The sequence below is a fragment of the Arvicola amphibius genome, chromosome 13, assembly GCF_903992535.2.
Source record: "Arvicola amphibius chromosome 13, mArvAmp1.2, whole genome shotgun sequence".
Classification (NCBI taxonomy): Eukaryota; Metazoa; Chordata; class Mammalia; order Rodentia; family Cricetidae; genus Arvicola; species Arvicola amphibius.
This window is the reverse complement of record NC_052059.1, coordinates 4,991,057-5,010,988: the sequence shown is the minus strand read 5'-3', so window position 1 is coordinate 5,010,988 and position 19,932 is coordinate 4,991,057. Positions and strand designations below refer to the sequence as shown.

Here is a 19,932-nt window from a genome sequence, read left to right as displayed (position 1 = left end):
TAAGAATTGTGAGCAGGCCGTGTGGCTCGTGACTGGAGCTCAGAATGTGGGCTCAGTAGGCGCTCACAGTGACTTTGAGGCCTTGCTTTGCAAGTCCCAAACTTAGACACAGCACAAGACTGTGCGAGAGGATTATTGGTAACTAAAGGTCGCTGTCAGTCACCACTGCTTACCCCTGGAAGATAGCATTCCCACGAAAGGCCGTGGCTTGGTCAGAAGTTGTCACTCACCATGAAGGAGGAGGAGGTGAGAGGTGGTGGCTAGAAGTCACTGCTCAGGCCATGGGGGGGGGCACCGGTGACGGCCTGTACAGTGTTTTCAGTAAGATACGCATGGGTCAGGTGACGTCAGGAGTGGATCTGATGTCCCTGTAGAGATGCAGGATGGAGAAGGCAGGTGATGACGTAAGAACTGATCTTTCCAGATCCTGTCATTCCTTTTCTGTTAGTGGCAGAATTTGTTCTGTAATTTCAAATAATGTTAGGAGGGGCAGATAATTTTTTAACAGATGATCTCATTTGCTGAATGATTTAAGAGTAGAATTAGCCACTGCGTGGCTTTGTGTGCAGTCACAACAGGTTGACTGCACTTGTGTGTGGATGAAATATTTACCTGTGCAGAGGAATACAGGGCACAGGGCCAGTCAAAATCAGAGATGTTTGGTAAGTTAAATTATTACTCTTAAGTGTCTATTTGTTTTAAATGGGACAGACTTAACAATCCATCTCAATTTAGTGTTTTAATGAAAAAAAAAGAACTAAAATTATTTCAACTGGGGCTCATACATGTCTATGAATATGGGCAATATTTTTATGCCCGTGTATTTTCACATTTAATAAAAATATTTATGGTCATATCCACTACTTTCTTGCTTCTGTTTCATGTTTAACCTTTTAGTTAAAATTCTAAGAAAATCCTTCCTAGAAGTCTGTTTTCAACTTTATTGCACACAAAATCAGGGACTGAGTTGACAAGAAGGCTTTCTCCTTTCCGAGTTTACAGGGAAGGTCGGAGCACGTAGATAGTTTAAAAATCTTAACTCACCAAGTCCTAGGAAAATGGGACTTAAAATAGTGAATTATTTTTTCTACTTTAATATTAAAGTCTAACAGGTGGCTTCATCTGACTCTTACTCATGTCTGTTGTCACAGTCACAGGAAGGCACCATAGCACACCCAGGAGTTAAACTTCTAGAGCAACGAAGCCAGCTTTCTAGCTCAATTATCTGTTCAGCATTGAAGGAACACTATAATAAACGTATATACAACTTTTACAGGAATATAGAAGCTTTCCAAATCCCTAGTGGCAGTCTTGATATCATGACAGTATAGAAGCAGTCAGCAGCTGCAGAGGCCAGTGCTCCCTGACACCAGAAGCAGAGGGCATCGATGGTCATTCTTTTCTCAGCCTTGGGCTGGCCCTGAGCAGGCACTGTTACTACGCTCAGCTTTGGGCTTCATACTTTTAAAGGACCTTTGAGTGGTGGCTAAAATGTGTCAGCTCTATGAGCTGCTTTGCTGGTAGTCTTTCAGCAAAGAAAGCTTTTCTGAAGAGTCAGCCATGCCTTCATCACGGAGCAAGTTCTGCCTTGCCCTGCAGTGATGGCTGGTTTTCTGGAAGCTGCTGTGGGTAGAACCAGGGAGTCTGTGGGGGCTGGAATTTGGACTTGGTGCGGAGGTATAAGCTTCCTCTAATTAGTCTATGTTTCTAATATTAATGAAGTGTCTGACTTTATCTTCTCTAGCTGGCAGGGATGAGTGTGTCTTTGATTTTCCCTCATTAGGGACTTGAGGGTAAACTAGAGCTAAGTGGTGAACATTTCTGAAAGGAAACCGTTTGCATCTGAGTGCTATGAAAATTAAGTTTTCAGCTTATAGGTAGGGCCTACTCGAATCACTACAACTTTGTAAGGGTCAAAGCATTCTTACTCAGCCTAGGAAATGCTTCACCTTCTTCCTTGAGCGGAGAAAGTGGAAACTGCTCAGTTACAAATGCATTGTGCTTTTGCCAGGATCTTTTCTGGTTAAACTTTCATGGTGTGCCTGCATGGCAGAGCCAGATTTCAGGATCATGGATACAGTTCCGCACGGCACTGTGCTGTGACCAGGAGCATAGACCCAGATGGCCCCTCAGCCTCGCTGCATCCTCCCGTCTTACTCGAGCAGTGGAGATTCAGAGTTTAACAGAATTCTCAATGGGCCATGTCCTGGGTAGGGTGACCATTACTGACGAAACACCATGACCGTACAACTTGGGGAGGGAAGGGTTATTGGATTTACAGTTCACTGTTCATCACTGAAGTCAGGGAAGGAACTCAAACAGAGCAGGACCCTGGAGGCAGGAGCTGATGCAGAGGCCATGTAAGGCTGCTGCTGACTTGTTTCCCATGGCTTGCTCTGCTTTCTTACAGAACCCTGGACCACCAGCCCAGGGATGGCACCACCCCCAATGGGCTGGGCCCAATCCAGCAATCAATTAAGGAAATGCCCTACAGGTACGCCTAAAGCCCTATCTTATGGAGGCATTTTGTTAATGGAGGTTCCCTCCTCTCAGATGACTTTAGCTTGTGTCCAGTTGACATAAACCATCCAGCACAATTGATCCCTTGCCACACACATCTCTAAAGCCATAATCTTTCTTGTTCATACCCAAGATACACATTAACATAAACATCAGAATATAAACTATTTTCCAAACTTAAAAAGCCCCACAATTGTAGGCAGAGCTTTTCGTGTCCATCAACTCAGCTCTGTCCCACCAGCGGCTCCCAAATAACCACACAGAGACTTATTGTTAATTTTAAATGCTTAGTTGATAGCTTAGGCTTGTTACTAACTAGCTCTTTCTTATCTGTTCTTCCACATGGCGGTACCTTTTTCAGCATGGCATGTTTATCTCCTGCGTTCTCTGGGGCTGGCTGGTGGTTCCTGGTGACTGCCTCCTTCCCCTGCACTCTTTTTCCCTGTCCACCAATCCCACCTAATCTCGTCCTGCCCAGCTATTGGGAATTAGCTCTTTATACTCTAATGAGAACAACACATATTCACAGGCTACAAAGATTGTCCCACAGCACACAATCTTACTAATTCAAACACTCTAAAAATTCAGTCTTCAAATAAACAAGCAAGCAAACAAAGTCTTAAAGTCAAAAGTCAAGTGTGGGCTCCTATAAAATAAAAGGTAAGTTAAATACTTTATTTCAAGAGAGAAGAACTAGTCACAATTAGATAAAAATACCAAATTTTAACATTATAAATCACTCTATGTTTAGTATTTGGGATTCACTCACAATCTTCTGGACTCTTCCAGGGGGCTTGGGTCACTCCTCTGGCTCTGCAGTGCACACAGCTTGTCTTCTAGACTCAGGCTGGCTCCACTGCACAGCTGCTGCTGGTGGTGGTGGTTGTCCCATGGTACTGGCATCTCAAAAATGCTGGGATTTCCTGCTGCAGCTGGGCTGCACTTTCACCAATAGCTTCTCCTGGGCACACTTCATGGTGCCAAACCTCAGATTCTCTGCATGAACCCTTCAGTTCTGAGACTTCAGCTGCTATTGAGGCTGCACCTTCTCCAATGGCCTCTCACCGTGCCAAGACTCAGCTGTTCTCCATGACCCCTTCATGCCTTCAAACTCAGTACCAGCTGCCAATCTCACGTTACCAAACTTGACTGCCAGCACATGGCCCGCCTGTTCTGCCTCTGGAACACAGCTTGTGTGCGGACTCTGGAAACCCCGGAAGACTCCACCTCACTGATGCTGGGCTCTTAACCACAGCTGGCCAGCATCCATTGTTCCAGCAAAATAAAGGTTTTGCTTCAATGGTTCTGGTTTCTTCCTAACCACAGCAGAGTCTTCAGCTCCATTTCACCAGATGCCAGGCACCTCACACAAATGCCCAAGGAGGGTTTTTGCTTCCCCTGAAACCTCGCAAGCCAGGCCTCTAATGGTTTGCACTGCTTTCAAGATTCTTGTCTTCCAGGCTCCTAGGGCACAGCGCACTGAGCTCTCACACTGAATGGTTTTCTAGATCAGAGTTCAAGGTCCTTCCATAATCCTCCCTGAGACAGTGTGATCACGTCTTTCTCTGCACTAGCGTACTCCTGCCCTAGTTATGGTGGGGTCGTCATTGCTGTGATGGACCACCACAACCCAAACGGCTTGGGGAGGAAAGGGTGTGTTAGGCTCACACTCTCACATCACTACTCACTGAAGGAGGTCAGGACAGACAAAAACCCAATCAGGGTAGGAATCTGGAGGCAGGAGCTGATGCAGAGGCCATGGAAGGGTGCTGATTTGTTGCAGGATATTTGGTCACACTGTGAAACATGAGAATGCATTATTTACTGGGGAAAAAAAATCTCAGTTGTGGCATGGTTCATCTCTATTATATACCCTTTTAAAAGATTAAGTAAAATCAACCATAGATTGAGAGGTGGGGCAAGCAACCAGTTGCAAAAAAAAAAAAAAAAAAGTTATAGAGCATGAGAGGACATCAGGAAGACAGAGACAGGAAGTAGTAGGAAGGGACTTTGAATTTGGTAGTCCTTTTTGTTTGGGGTGGCTGAAGAGAAGCTCCCTTTGCAGGGAGGCAACAAAAGCATGCTGTCCCTGCCTCTGAGCTAGCTGGTTTTCACCCGGCATATGGCTCCTGGGTCTTTACTGATAAAGTAGAACAACAGAGACTTAGTTAAAAGCTATATTGGCAGCAGTGGCAGAGGCGGTGCGGTGGGACACGGAAGTCCCGCTGGCCTTGGCCTTAGCAGTGTGGCAGCTGCTGCAGAGCCACAGTCAGTAGCTAAGACAACAGCAGGTTCAGGTGCAGCGCTGTGCCACAGGAAACAACAGACTCGTTCCTCTGCTTGTTCAGCCTGTTTTCGTATAGAACTCAGGAGCACCAGCCTAGGGGTGGCACCACCCACAGTGAGCCAGGCCCTCCTCCGTCTATTACTAATTAAGGGAATGTCCCACAAGCTTGCCTGTAACCCCATCTTATGGTGGCATCTTCTTAACTGAGGTTTCCTCCTCTCAGATGACTTTAGATTTTTATCAAGTTGGCATAAAACTAGCCAGCACAAAGCATTTTAAAAAAGAACGTTCTTGCAAAAAAATACATAATTCAAAAATCTGGATTTTCTAGTATATATATTAATCTAGAAATGAGACATGTAAATTTAGTCTTTCAAATCACAATATGATAGAAGGAAACTATGAAATCTGATATTTTAAGGCAGAAATTAATTACAATAGAAATTGAAAGTCAATAAAAACAGTGAGCAAAGAAGCAGAGGAAGGTATTCTCTTAATTGGAATGTGGACTGTCAGGGGAAGGATATTGCTCAGGTTTGGATCTATACCCCAAAGGTCCACATCCTGAAAGGCTTGGTTACCAGCCTTCTTAAGAGATCAGACCCAGTGGGAAAAAGTGAGGCTATTGATGCCTTGTGGGTATGGAGACCCCAACCCCATTCTCTCCTTCTCTTGCTTCCCAGCAGCCACGAGGTGACCATACCTCCTCCTCATGAGCTCTTAGGATGTACTGTGCTCTCACGAGCCCAAAGCAATGTGGGCAACTGAAATCCTGAGCGAAAACAAACCTTTCTTTGAGGAGTACTCTGTCACAGCCACAGAAAGCTGATGAACTGGGCATTTTTCAGATTTTCTAGGATATATTGTAAGATACAGTGGATCATCTAACTGAAGGGTTAAAGGGAATCAAGGCACAGATGGCTTCTGTCTCAGTATGGAACTTGTTTACATACCTGTCCCAAGATGAATAGCCCCTTTCTAGAGGGTTCCTCATTACACGGGAGGTTTTCAAGATGGCCTGCTCCACTCCATTTGAAAGTAACCAGAAGCGTCCTGGACACTAGGCAGTCGCTAGCTCTAGTAAATGTTTCTCAGGAGCGATCTGCAGAGCTTTTCAAGCTGTCAGGAATTCCAATGGTTCTGGCAGACCTATCAAAGGTATGCAACCTTCTCACACTGCACAGAGGGCTGCATCTGCAGATGTGCTGGGACTCACTGATAACCGTCCCTGGAATGAATGCAGCCCACAGCACACGTGAGCTGGGCACAGGCTGGACACCCTGATCACACTTTGGTGGATGAGCTCTAAATGACACTAAATGAAGTATAGTTTAGTCCCAAGATGCTATAAGGACAGAATATGTGAGTAGTTAAAAAATATTTACTATTTCTATTTAGCTACTTAAACACAGCTGGGGAAACCTTTTACTTAGTTTCTATAGGACTATAAGGTTTACATCTTTTGTTTAGTTTCTATAAAAAATATTCAATCTTTTAAAAAACGCATACATGTATGGATATGCCTATCATTTTATGAAACAATGTAAACACAGCACCAGATAAGGATTTAAGTTAAATAAATGATCACAGTGCAACACAACTTCCATTAATAATGATAATAAAACTGGCTTATTTTTAATAATTGAGAGAGAGCCATGAGTCCTTTTTCTTAAAAAAGCATGAATTCCTGTAATTTAAATACATTCTGTGAGTAAGGAAATATGGGTGTACTTAAAGTTGGAATACTAAAAGATGTTGATGGTTTGATAAACGGCAATGAGGACCTTCCAGGACATTTGACAACATGAAACTAACTGGTAAAACATCATCATCATCAGCATCATCATCATCATCATCATCATCTTAAGAAAAAAGAATAATCTATCAACCACATAAATTAAGTTTATTTTAAAACTCTACAAGTATTTTAAATAAAGTTTATAAAAAGTGAATAGTAGGTCGGAAATTTGAATGAAGTGGCCTACTGGTTAGCAGTTCCACAAATGCCCAGCAGGTGGCAGACTTTCATCCTAGTTCATCTTCCAGAACCCAGTGCTAGAGCTCATCATGCGCAGACACTGCAGGGAAGCAAAGGTGCAGTCAGATTTGGAAATCTCATAAAACCAGCCTACAATGTCATGAGGATATCCATACTAGATATGCTATATATGTTATATATGGAGAGTCCAAGTTCTGACAGAGACTTGCCTGTTAGTTCACTCTCTAAAACTGTCTGTCATTCAGTGTGGACATTTTGGCACCCATCCTACCACATCATCAATGTGTCTAAACACCTATAGAATGTGCACACACGTCTATGAGAACAAGAAACACACACACACACATATATATAAACACAAATAGAATTTTGCAAGTAAAATTAAAATATTATATAAACAAATATGACATAGGGTTAAACCTCATGTAGCTTAAGATAAACAATACCCGACACAGGTCTTTAAGAACACAGCTATGCTGCCTGGGCTGACTGAAGACACAAAAGACATACAGAGAGAACATCCAAATCAACAAAATCAGCAACAAAAGGGGGAACATAACAGACACGGAGGCAATCCAGAAAATCATGAGGTCATACTTGAAAAACCTGTACTTCACAAATTGGAAAATCTGAAAGAAATGGAGCCGGGCGGTGGTGGCGCACGCCTTTAATCCCAGCACTCGGGAGGCAGAGGCAGGTGGATCTCTGTGAGTTCAAGACCAGCCTGGTCTACAAGAGCTAGTTCCATGACAGGATCTAAAGCTGTAGAGAAACCCTGTCTCGAAAAATCCAAAAAAAAAAAAAAAAAAAAAAAAAAAAAGAAATGGATAATTTTCTTAATTAACTTACCAAAGTTAAATCAAAATCAGATAAACAAATTAAATAGATCTATAAATCCTAAGGAAATAGAAGCAGACATTAAAAGTCTCCCAACCAAAAAAGCCTAGAGCCATATGATTTTAGAGAAGACAGAAACAGAAGGAACACTGCCCAATTCTTTCTATGAAGGCCATAATTTCCCTGATACCCAAACTATACAAAGATTCAACAAAGAAAAATAATTACAGACCAATTTCCTTTATGAACATAGGTGTAAAACACTCAACAAAAATACCTGTAAACTGAATCTAAAACTCATCGAAAGATCATCTGCCATGATCAAGCAGGCTTCATCTCATAGGTGTAGGGATGATTCAACATATGGAAATTGTCAATGTAATCCATCATATAACAAAGAAAAAAACCAAATGGTCATCTTGCTAGAGGCTGAAAATGTCTTTGACAAAATCCAATGCCCAGTCATAAATGTACTGGAAAGATTAGGGATATAAGAAACATACCTAAATATAATAAAGGCAATTTACAGCAAACCTACAGCTAAAATCAGATTAAATGGAGAAAAACTCAAAGCAATTCTATTGAAATCAGGAACAAGACAAGGCTGTTCACTCCATATCTGTTCACTATAGCTCTTGAGATTCTGGCTGGAGCAAGAAGACAACTGAAGGAGATGGAGGGGATACACGGTAAAGAAGTCAGAGTCACTATCTGCAGAGGATACGGTAGTTTACATAGCAACCAAAGAGTCTACCAGGGAGTCCAACTCATAAACACCTTTATCCAAGTGACAAGGCCGACCCCAAATCAGTAGAGACTCCTAGACACAAATCAGTAGAGACTCCTAGACACAAATCAGTAGAGACTCCTAGACACAAATCAGTAGAGACTCCTAGACACAAATCAGTAGAGACTCCTAGACACAAATCAGTAGAGACTCCTAGACACAAATCAGTAGAGACTCCTAGACACAAATCAGTAGCCTCCTAGACACAAATCAGTAGCCTCCTATACACAAATCAGTAGAGACTCCTATACACAAATCAGTAGAGACTCCTAGACACAAATCAGTAGAGACTCCTAGACACAAATCAGTAGCCTCCTATACACAAATCAGTAGAGACTCCTATACACAAATCAGTAGAGACTCCTAGACACAAATCAGTAGAGACTCCTAGACACAAATCAGTAGAGACTCCTAGACACAAATCAGTAGCCTCCTATACACAAATCAGTAGCCTCCTATACACAAATCAGTAGCCTCCTATACACAAATCAGTAGCCTCCTATACACAAATGGCAGATGAGAAAAAATTAAGGAAACAACATCTTCACAATAGCCACAAATAATATAAAAGATATTGGGTTAAATCTAACCAAGCAAGTGAAAGCTTGCATGACAAAAGCTTTAAGTCTGTAGTGAGGAGCTATGGGCAGGCCTGCTTTTCATCCTGCCCGGCTCCTGCATGGTTAGTTTTACACCCAAAATAATTACATGGAAACTGTATTCTTTTAAATACTGCCTGGCTCATTAGTTTCAGCCTCTTACTCACATCTTGCTTTAACCCATTTCTAATAATCTGTGTAGCACCACGAAGTGGTGTCCTACCGGAAAGATTCTAGCGTACGTCCATCTTGGGCTGGCGCTTCATCGTGTCTGGCATCTCTCTCTGAGGAGAGGCACGGCAGTCTGACTAACTTAGGAGAGGCGTGGCATCTAACTGATCCTTCTACCTCACTTCCTCTTCCTGTTCTGTCTACTCCACCCACCTAAGGGGCGGTCTATCAAATGGGCCAGGCAGTTTCTTTATTAATTATCCAATGAAATCATCAGATAGATAGAAGACACACCTACATCACAAGTCTTTGAAGAAAGAACTTGAAGAAGATGCAGAAGATGGAAAGATCTCCCACGCTTTTGGATAGGTAGAATTAACATAGTAAAACTGGCCATCCTACCAAGAGCAATCTACAGATTAAACACAAGCCCAATCAAAATTCCAACACAATTCTTTACAGAACCTGAAAGGATAATACTCAATTTCATATGGCAAAACAAAAAAACCCAGGCTAGCTGAAACAATCTTGACCAATACAAGAACTTCTGGAGGCAGCACCACCCCCGATCCAGCTCTACTGCAGAGCTGTAGTAATAAAAACTGCACCGTGTTGGCATAGAAACAGACATGTTGATTAATGGAATCAAATCAAAATTTGGATATAAATCTACACACCTATTGGCACCTGATTTTTGATTAAAAAAAGCCATAAATAATAGGAAAAAGAGGCATCTTCAACTACTGGTGCTGGTCTGGCTGGTGCTGGCATGTGGAAGAGTGTAGAGAGATCCATTTATCATCCTGCACAAAACTCAAGTCCAAGAGGATGTAAGAACCCAACATAAACGCTGAACCGGAATAGCCTTGAACACACTGGCACAGGAGACAACTTCCTGAACAGAATGCCAATAGTGCAGACACTAAGATCAACAATTAATAAATGGAACCTCATCAAACTGAAAAACTTCTGTAAGGCAAAGGGCACTGCCAATAGGACAAAATAGCAGACTATGAAATGAAAAAAAATTTCATCAACCCCATATTCACTAGAGCACTACTATCCAAGTAGGAGTCAGAGGTATCAGGGACACCAGAAGAAGAGAATCCACAGGATAAGCAGGGCTCATGAGAGCTCCCAGAGCCTGAAGCCGCAATCACGGAGCTTGCATGGGTCAGAGATAGGCCCTCTGCATATATGCTATGGTTGTTTACCCTGAGGTTTTGTGGGACTCCTAACAGTGGGAACGGGGGCTGTTGCCTCGTCCAGCACTGATGTGAGGGGTTGTGACATGTTAGGCTGCACTTGGTTGGTATCACTGGGAATCTGCTCAGTTCTGAAGAGAAATGGAGGAGGAATGGACCTGGGGGAAGGGGAGGTGGGGAGGTAACGGGGAAGAGTGGAGGGAGAGGAGGCTGTAGTTAGGATGTACTGTAACAGAAGAGACAAAAGCAAAAACAAAGTATTATAAGAAACTGTAAGCAAGCATTGGGTATCTTGGATGAAGTAAGTGAACTCCGAGAAAGACAAACATTGCTGAATGATTACATTCAGTGGAGAAATGTCAAGATAACGGAGCTTTGTGAACAGGACAAATGACAAAAACCAAGTCCACAACATTCAACTCACAACTAAGAGACTAGGACCAGGAACAAGGGCAATCTGTGTTATATATGACACTTCTCAAGGTAGGAGGCAATGCTTCTTTGTGAGCTATCAAAGGCATTTTAATTAGTTTTGACCACTTTCATATTTGGGAAATTCAATATAATCTTAGAGATAAAAGTTCCTCTATTTTTAACAACTGCTTTTAGTAAACACGCTTCCTAAAAATCATGTTATACTGCTCATGTATATAAAGATTGGAGTTAAAGTGATATTCTCTGTCTTAGATGTGCTTAAATGTTTCAGAGAAAGCCACTAATATATACAATTAATATACATTTTAATAAATAATTTGTGAGCTTAGCCTATGTAAAGTGAAATGCTTTAAAAATTTATTTAAATTTTTTATTAGATTTATTTTTTAATTTTATGTGTTTTTTGCCTGCATAGATATGAATGTGCACCATGCTTGGTGTTCACAGAATTTAAATGAAGGCACCAGGTCCCCTGGCACAGGAGTTTCAGATGGCCGTGACCACTACATGGGTGCTGGGCACTGACCCTGCGTCCTGCAAGAGCAGCAGTGCTCTACGTGCTGAGTCATCTCTCCGGTCCCTGAAATAAAATTTTTAATCATGTCATATACTTTCCTAATGAAGTACTGACAGTGCTTTCATGGCTTCACTAGAGTCTGTGACTTACCCTGATCTTATTAACACAACACATGGCTCACATGCAATCACTTACTTGCGCTTTTCTTATTTGCAAGTTGATCTAATAATTTTCGTATTTCTGTGTCATATTTGACCCATTCTGGGACAATCCTTGCAGCAGCTTCCAGTTTGGGTTCTTTTGTTTTGGGATTATTGCACTAAAAGTTCAAACAAAATTTGTTAGTAAAACAGAAAAAAAGACCACATTTCGGGAGAAATAAAGGAAATACTTGAGACCCTTAGGGTGTATGTCACTAGGGCTGACGTAAGCACAACCACACCGTGTGTTGGCTGACTGGACACTGGCAGGACTGGGGGACACCGAGGCTGGCCTTCCCACCCCTTTATAGCCAGCTACCTGTGAAGCAGAGGACTAGAGCAGCACAGATGTAATCACTGACCACCAGTCTGAGAACTGAGCACACCAGGAGGCTCTCGGGAGGAACAAAGACACGCCCTTCTGGGGAATGCATTGCATCACCAATGTGTCCTCTTCTGCACTAAAGGTCTAGAAATGTCTACTGCGTATAAAAATGTACAGAGCATGCTCAGTACGGAGATTAGGGTGACAGTTTCTGGCCATCATCTACTCTTGCCTCATGAAGACGGCAATGCTCTGCTTTATTCTGCGTTCACCGAGATCATCTACACTGCACCTAGTCTTGTCTGAATGCTGCCAATGGGACCACAATGACCGGGAGACAACAGGGACACAATCATATGCTGAAAATATCACAACTTCAACAACAATGAGAATGGGAGCCAGGAACCAGTGAGGCCACAGCAGCAGTCTGAGAATGTCCTTGCTGGAGGCCAGGAATTCCAGAGTTATCTCTCACCCTTGCCTGGGAGCTCTCTAAGTGAGGATGTGATGGGAACTGAGAGGAGGCAGGGACACCTTGTGGTTGGGACATCCTGGCATACCAGAACATGGCCCTTCTCCATGACTCACCCAAGTTTCTGCCATGTCCTTTAATGAGCATACTGACTAGTAACTCAATGGTACCCGTATTTCCAAGATCCTTCCTCTATAGAGGAGCCTTACTCTCTCACTATTAAGCTCCTTGGTGTTTGAATAAAAATGGCCTCCCAAGGCTCATATACTTGAATGCTTAGTTCCTAGTCTGTGGAACTGTTTGGGAAGAACTAGGAGGTGTGGCCTTATTGGAGGAGGTGTGTCACTGAGAGTGGGCATTGAGGTTTCAAAAGCCCACGTCATTCCCAGTCATCTCCCTCTGTCTCATGCTTGTGCGTCAAGAAGTGAGCTCTCAGCTACTGATTCAGTGCCGTGCTTGGTTGGCTGCAGCCATGCTCCCTCTTTCATGGTGGTCATGGACTCTAACCCTCCGGAACTGTAAGCTTTCAGTAAATTTTTTTCTCTGTAAGTTAATGTGGTAGTTTGAATGTAATTAGCCTCCACAATCCCAAAGGGAGTGGCACTATTAGGAGGGGTAGCCTTTGTTGAAGTAAGTGTGTTCTTATTGGAAGACATGTCACCATAGGGGGAGACTTTGAGGTCTCTTTAACTCTAGCTTCACTCAATGTGACACACAGTCCACTTCCTGTTTCAGCTACTTCTCTAGGACCACGTCTGCCTGCGTGCTGCCATGTCCTACCTCTGAACTGGATGTGAGCCACCCCAAATAGATATTTTCCTTTATAAGAATTGCCATGGTCATTGTGTCTCTTCTAAAAGTTAGCTTGGTCATGGTGACTCATCACAGCTACAGAAAAGTAACTGCTAGGAATATTCTTTTTTTATTTCCAATTTCTTTTCTTTTCTTTCTTTTTTTTTTTTTTTTGGTTTTTCGAGACAGGGTTTCCCTGTAGTTTCTAGAGCCTGTCCTGGAACTAGCTCTTGTAGACCAGGCTGGCCTCGAACTCAGAGATCCGCCTGCCTCTGCCTCCCGAGTGCTGGGATTAAAGGTGTGTGCCACCATCGCCCGGCTAGGAATATTCTTAAGACGAGCCTCTCCACTGAGGCAAATAATTCCAATCAGACCAAATTAGACCAAATCAAAGCCCATGTTTACTGCAGCACTCCTAGGTGGCCAGAAAAACATGGCGGGGAAAGAAGGGGCATGTAAAACCCAAAGACCACGTGTTTTTTTCTTGGTGGCAGCCTAAATAGCCCGTGGGAGTGGTCCTGACCCTCCCTGGGAAGTGGTCAGTGCTTGGTGGGGCTTTTACGGAGGTGGAGTCCAGACCAAGGCAACTCAGGGCAAGGGGTCTTGAGATGGAGTTTTCTGCTCCACTGGTGCCCCAAGGATGAATGCCAGGGGCTGGGTTATGCTTTCAATCAATCAGCAGCTAAGGCAGAAGTTGGTACCAGGGAGCGGTCTATTGCTCTGACAGGCCTGACCTATGTAACTTTTGGAGGAAGTGTTAACACATTTTGGACTAGGAAAGTGGTTGAACACTGTAAGTGGTCCATCCTGGTAGGATCTTGGAAGAACTGTGCAGGCCCAGCTTAAGAGCTTTCAGAAAGAAGCAGTATTAACAACATATTAGCATGGGCTAGAGACCATTCTTGCGATATCTGGCAAAGAATGTAGATGCTTTGTGCCCTGTCTTAACCTCTTAGCCATCTCTATAGCCCCATGTTACTTAATTTTTAAGTGTTTCTGAGGGGGAGCTGATTTATCCAAACACCCAAATTCATGCCGCTCCTCCTTTCTCTGCATGCAGCTACTGCTATGAGAAACGCATGCATCTAAATCTGAAAGTTCCTCTTAGGCATGGATAAAGACACACCACCAACTTCTACTAAGGAAACCTCAGGATTCAAATGTGTTCCCCATTCCTGCTTCTCTTCTTCTACACTATTTAGTAGAGAGACAGCAGACATGTTTTCCTCCTCCTTTCTGGCTTGGCAGTTGTGGTCTTTCAGAGTTTGGAACACATTGTTCTGAACCTTCATGATTTTTATGGTATCTACTGAGAGTCTGCTTTTCTTCTGATGGGCCTGCCTTACCACGGGAACTGGTGTTTGCCCCCCGCAGCTTTCAATATACTTCTTTGTTCTGAATATTTAGGGTTTTAACTATATATTCTGTGGAGAAGTTCCCCTTTGGTCTTGTCTATGTGGCATTCTAAATGCCTCCTGACCTAGACAGACTTCTCTACCCTCCAGTTTCCTAGTGGACTGATTTTTTTCTATGCCATCAGCACGAATTTTCTCTGTTCATGCTCCTTTCACAGTGTCCCCGGGTCCCCTATATTCCATTTGTACTTTCTTTTGAACTTTGCCATGGATTATCTTTATATATTTGTTTTCTTACTAATCAGCAGACCTGAGGGTAGTCTTGGGGACCTCCTGAACACAGCTTTTTACTTAATTCATAAGAGACTAAAAGAAGAAGTGTGGTAATAATATGTGTGAGCCATTTCATTTGTACAACTGCACATTTAAATTCGGACACTTTGCACACACTTATATGCCAACGAGACACCGAGACTCACCAGATCGATGGTTTTGGCTCTTTGTTTAGATTCGTCATCGCACCAGGTCTCACACCACAGCCAGTCTTGAGGAAGAGACTTGATGGCAACTTGGTAAATCATATTGTTGGGAAGATCCTACAGAAAAAAATTAATATGCTAGAGTCTGGACCAAATTGTCATTCAGACTTTAAATATATCTTAAAATTCAACAATTTGAGATATCTCCATGTGGTAAGCTTGGCATGCTTAATGTAACCTAAGAATCATGTGTCATACATGTATGAACACCTGACCTAGAGCTACATCCAGATTCAGATAAGAATAAGGTCTGACAACTGTCACCCCGTGTTAGCGGCCGTGCACAGCCTCATCTTCTCTACTTACCTGGATAGCAGAACCATAATTAGGTACTTACTTGTACCTGTCCTTTTTACTTATTTGTTTTTATCTTTTAAATTTTAAAACTGTTTATTTTTATTTCTGTGTGAGATTGCTTTATCTCCATGCATGCAAGTCACTGCATGTGTGGGTGGTGCCCGCTAAGGCCAGAAGAGAGAGTCAGGTCCCCTGAACAGGAGTCAGCTATAGCCATGAGCCACTGCTAGGGGTGCTGGGCACCAAACCCAGTTCTCTGTGTGTGCTACCAACCGCTGAGCCGCCTCCCCAGCACCTGCCAGTGTTATTTGTGTCAAACACATCCTCTTCTCCAGATTCTCAAGTCGTCTTACTCTCTTCTTGGAAGAGATGTTGTAAGAACAATTTCATATTTCTGCACACTCAAGGCTTCCTAAGCAAAGATTGCTGGCACATAATTTGAAAAACGGGCCTAGCAGTTAAAGACAGAGACAGAGACTTTTTAGAGAGACTTAGTGTGTTTCCCCTGAGTTATCTATTTGTATTCCAGCCAGAGAGCCCTTCTTTCTTCCCAGAAATGTAGCTATCTAAGACACTACCTCAGTCTCTGAGGGGTTGAAGTTATTTTGCATTAGATGTCCCATGTATCCTTAAGATTTAAAACTTCATGGTTCTGCTCTCAGCAGCCCTACTAAATATCTTATGGATGCCCTAGAAAAGTAAAATGAAACCAGGAGAGGAAGTAAAAATGTGCAGATTGGAAAGAAGGGTTAAAGGCTCTGATATTTGCAAGTAAGAGGATTATTTGTTCAGGAAAGCGCCACAAATTATGAATAAAATCCCCGGGCTAATGTGAAGAGTGAAATCATGTCATCTGGGAATGATGCAGCTAGAGACGACTGCATTAAACAACGCCAGCCAGCCTCAGGAAGACAAGTGTCACATGCATTCTCTCATATGGCTCCTACGTTTGTGTAGATGCATAAAATCAGGTACATATAAAACAAAACCAAAGTGCTAGTGAGTAGAGAAGCTTCAGTGTTTATACACATGCAGTCAAAAGGAAAAATGAATGCCATCATTTGCATCAAAGGTGAGGTGGAGAGCATCACGTTAAATGAAACAAGCCAGACATAGACTAATTCTCGGACATGCCAATAGAAAAGTGCAAAAGCAATAAAACAAAAAAATATTAGAATAGACTGTGACTTCAATTTTGTTGGTAGTTCCCCTTTCTCTGACTTTTCTCATGCCCTAGCAACAAGGCCATCTGGAAAAAATTGATGCTTGGTGACAGCCCACAGCCCGCAGGTGAATGAATCTTCCATGCACTGGCTTTTGAAGAAGTCCATACAACTTGAAATGACCATATCTTATCAAGCACCAAACGAGCAGGTGCTATGGGGTGCGGCAAAGCAGCCATGCCTGCTTCAGATCACTGATCCACAGAAAACTGCCTCTTAGCTACTAGATTTTACAGTAAGGTGTCATGTAGCAATAGACAACCACTACAAAGATTATTCCAGCTGTCTGTTAGAAATAAAGTTGTGAACATTAATGTACAAGACTGTGGGTAACATATACATACAAGTAGATATGTATTTAACCTTATAAATAACCAAAATTCTTATATCCCTCAAACATAGAAGGCCCACTTTCACCACTGGGAATACCAGCATGAATAATTTTTCGCCTCTATATGAAACCCATTCTAATTCTACCTTCATAGGGACCTACTTTATACTAAAACCCCCAAACTTAATTGACCATTCAAACCCTATTTATAATGTTTTCCTATTTTATTTTTTCTCCAAAAATTAATTGCACATATATGTGCACTCAAATATACATATATACTGCAACTAGAATGAAAGCATTGGGACCTCAAGAATAATTTTGCTTGGATTTCTGTGGTTTCAGGTCTTAGGAGAGTAGGTGGCACATATGAAGTACACGAAACACACCAGCTAGGTACATATGGATGGATTTAGTCATTAGGAATAATAAGGATTATGAACTGTGCTGTCTTTCACGTCTGTTTAAATCATCTGAAATATTTCGAGGCAATAATGAATAATTTAATGGGATGTGAGCAAGGAGGTGTCTGCCGGAGTTCTTCTTGAAGCGCAGCACACAAAAGACAGAATGGGAGAGGGAGGCAGCTGTGAGGGAGCCCCATGTCCAGAGGGAGAGCGAGTAGAAGAGGCGACTAAGTGAGGGGATGGAGAGAGTGAGGATCCTGGTAGAATGAGGAAGGCTGGGCTGAAATGGAAAATGACATCCATGCAGAGGTGTTTGACGAAGGGCAGATGTCTAGAAAGGGCTGTGTGTGTGAAGGGTACTGAAACAGTTTATACACACAGGATATTTATTCATTAGAATTTGTCATAGTACTCACCTGATCTAGGTTTGAAAGACTATTTGGATCTTGGCTAAGAGCTTGGTACTGGCCCCGGAGCCTATCGCCTGCGGAGATTCTCCTGAACTTCTTGAGATCCACTACATATAAGGCACTGAAAAGAGAAGCACTCTTTAATCCTCTGTGGTGCTTGTGTGCACACATGGGATCTGCAGAGCTGGGCTGTCCCCAGATACCGTGTAAACAATGGATCTGCAGAGCTGGGCTAAGTTTTGCTGTCAACTTGACACAAGCTAGAGTTACTTGGGAGAAGGAACCAGCTGAGAAAATGCCTCCATAGGATCAACCTGTAGGCATGTCTGTGGGGCATCTTCTTGATTAATGATTGATGTAGGAGGGCCCAGACCTGTGGTTTTGGGGTGTATAAGCAGGAAACTGAGCAGCTATGTAGAGTGAGCTAGGAATCAGTGTTTCTCCACTGGTTTCTGCTCCAGTTCGTGTCTCCAGGTTCCTGCCTTTATGAGGGTCTCTAAGCACCAAAATGAGACAAATCCTTTCCTTCTCAAATAACTTTTTAAACATGGTGTTTATTATAACAGCAGAAAGCAAAGCAGGACAGACACCTTAGAACTTAACAAATATTTCTTTCATAAATCGGAGTCTCATGTTCTGGTATTTCCCCAGAGCTTGAGGTTTGTTATAACAATGGCAGAACATAAATAGTTCAGATCATCTCAAACCTTTTCATGAAACTCACAGCCCTACAGACAAGCAACTGCAGGAGTCAGTGTCTGCACTCGGTCACTGACAAACTTTACGTCTTGCAGCAGACAGGTGCATGCTCCTGTGTGGTATCATTTGGTTTTAACTCTTGGTTCAACCAAGTACTAGGAAAGGAAGACCTGAGCAAGTCACCTAAATGCTGACTGCCTCAGCTTCCACAGCTATAAAATGGAGGATATTGAGACTGTGAGAAAACTCTATGAGCTCAGAATTAAAGTTCACTCATGGGGGACTTCCACAGACAGCACATAATCAGTATAATTGTGAGTGAATACAGCAGTCAGTCACAGGACAGAGGAATGCATGCTGTCTTACCTGATATGGTATTTCCTTTTCACCAGATGCGATGCCCAATATCCCGTTTTCCAGAAGCGGTACCCATCCATTTCAGGGCGGCTGTCGCAGAATGGAGTATATCCGTAAGGAGCTCCACCCAGGTCAAAGTCTCGAAGCTCTTTTAGGTCATGTCTCACAATCTAAGTAATAAAAACAGCATCTCTGTACACCAAAGGTTGTAAAATATCATGGGCTCTTTTGGTGTAACTTTCATATTATGACCTTACTGCACACATGCAGAAAGGTGCATTTCCCCGTATCATTGCCACAGAACATGAATTTACTAAGTGTTCATGTTTTTCTTGTTCTCACAGATTAAAAGAAGCATATGCTTTATAGTCTTTATCTGTATAATTATGGTCTTACCAGTGAGGTGCCTGGTTCTATCATTTATAAGCAAACTTGTTGCTATAACACACACTATGGGAATATAACACACACTGTGGGAATATAACTCACACTGTGGGGATACAACACACACTACGGGAATATAACACACACTACGGGAATATAACACACACTATCACAAAAGCACATAGCTTGTAGTTCCTCAATAAGTGAATAAAAAGTCTTTTAAAAATGTTTATTTATTTTATATGTATGTGTACTCTATCTGCATGTATGCCTGCAGGTCAGAAGACAGCATCAGATCTCATTCTAGATGGCTGGGAGCCACCATGTGGTTCCTGGGAACTGAACTCAGGACCTCTGGAAGACCAGGCAGTGCTCTTAACCATTGAACCATCTCCCCTACCCTGAGAAAAAGTCCTGATTTGAAAAGCAGCTTAAGGGCCAGGCATGGTGGTGCACAGCTTTAATTCCAGCACTTGGGAGGCAGAAGCAGACGATTTTTATGAATTAGAGGCCAGCCTGGTCTATAAAATGTGTTACAGGACAGCCAGGGCTGTTACACAGAGGAACCACGTCTCCAAAAACCAAAAAAGAGTAGCTTAAATGACAATGCTAATATATTTTAACTTTTCTTTTTCTGTTTTAAAAAAGATTTATTTAAAGTGTTGAAGTGTGACTCATGTTATATCTGTGTAACATGTGTGTGCAATGCCTACAAGAGGCCAGAGGAGGGCACTAGGTCCCAGGGCACTAGATCAGCCTGTAAATGTAGGACTAAACTTGAGTC

The 19,932-nt window shown here is 42.6% G+C and overlaps 1 protein-coding gene across 1 annotated transcript in view; it reads right to left on the bottom strand.

Annotated features, from left to right (window-relative positions):
* Positions 1-6,689: 6,689 nt before the first annotated feature.
* The window catches only part of Uggt2 (UDP-glucose glycoprotein glucosyltransferase 2), a 106,541-nt gene continuing 93,298 nt past the window's right edge, over positions 6,690-19,932 (bottom strand). The window contains exons 35-39 of the mRNA XM_038310088.1: positions 18,774-18,934; positions 17,715-17,829; positions 14,981-15,097; positions 11,553-11,676; positions 6,690-6,885 (exon numbers count right to left, since the gene is read on the bottom strand). Coding sequence (XP_038166016.1) covers positions 6,863-6,885; positions 11,553-11,676; positions 14,981-15,097; positions 17,715-17,829; positions 18,774-18,934 — 540 coding nt within the window. The 3' untranslated portion in view covers positions 6,690-6,862. The remainder of the gene's footprint in view (positions 6,886-11,552; positions 11,677-14,980; positions 15,098-17,714; positions 17,830-18,773; positions 18,935-19,932) is intronic.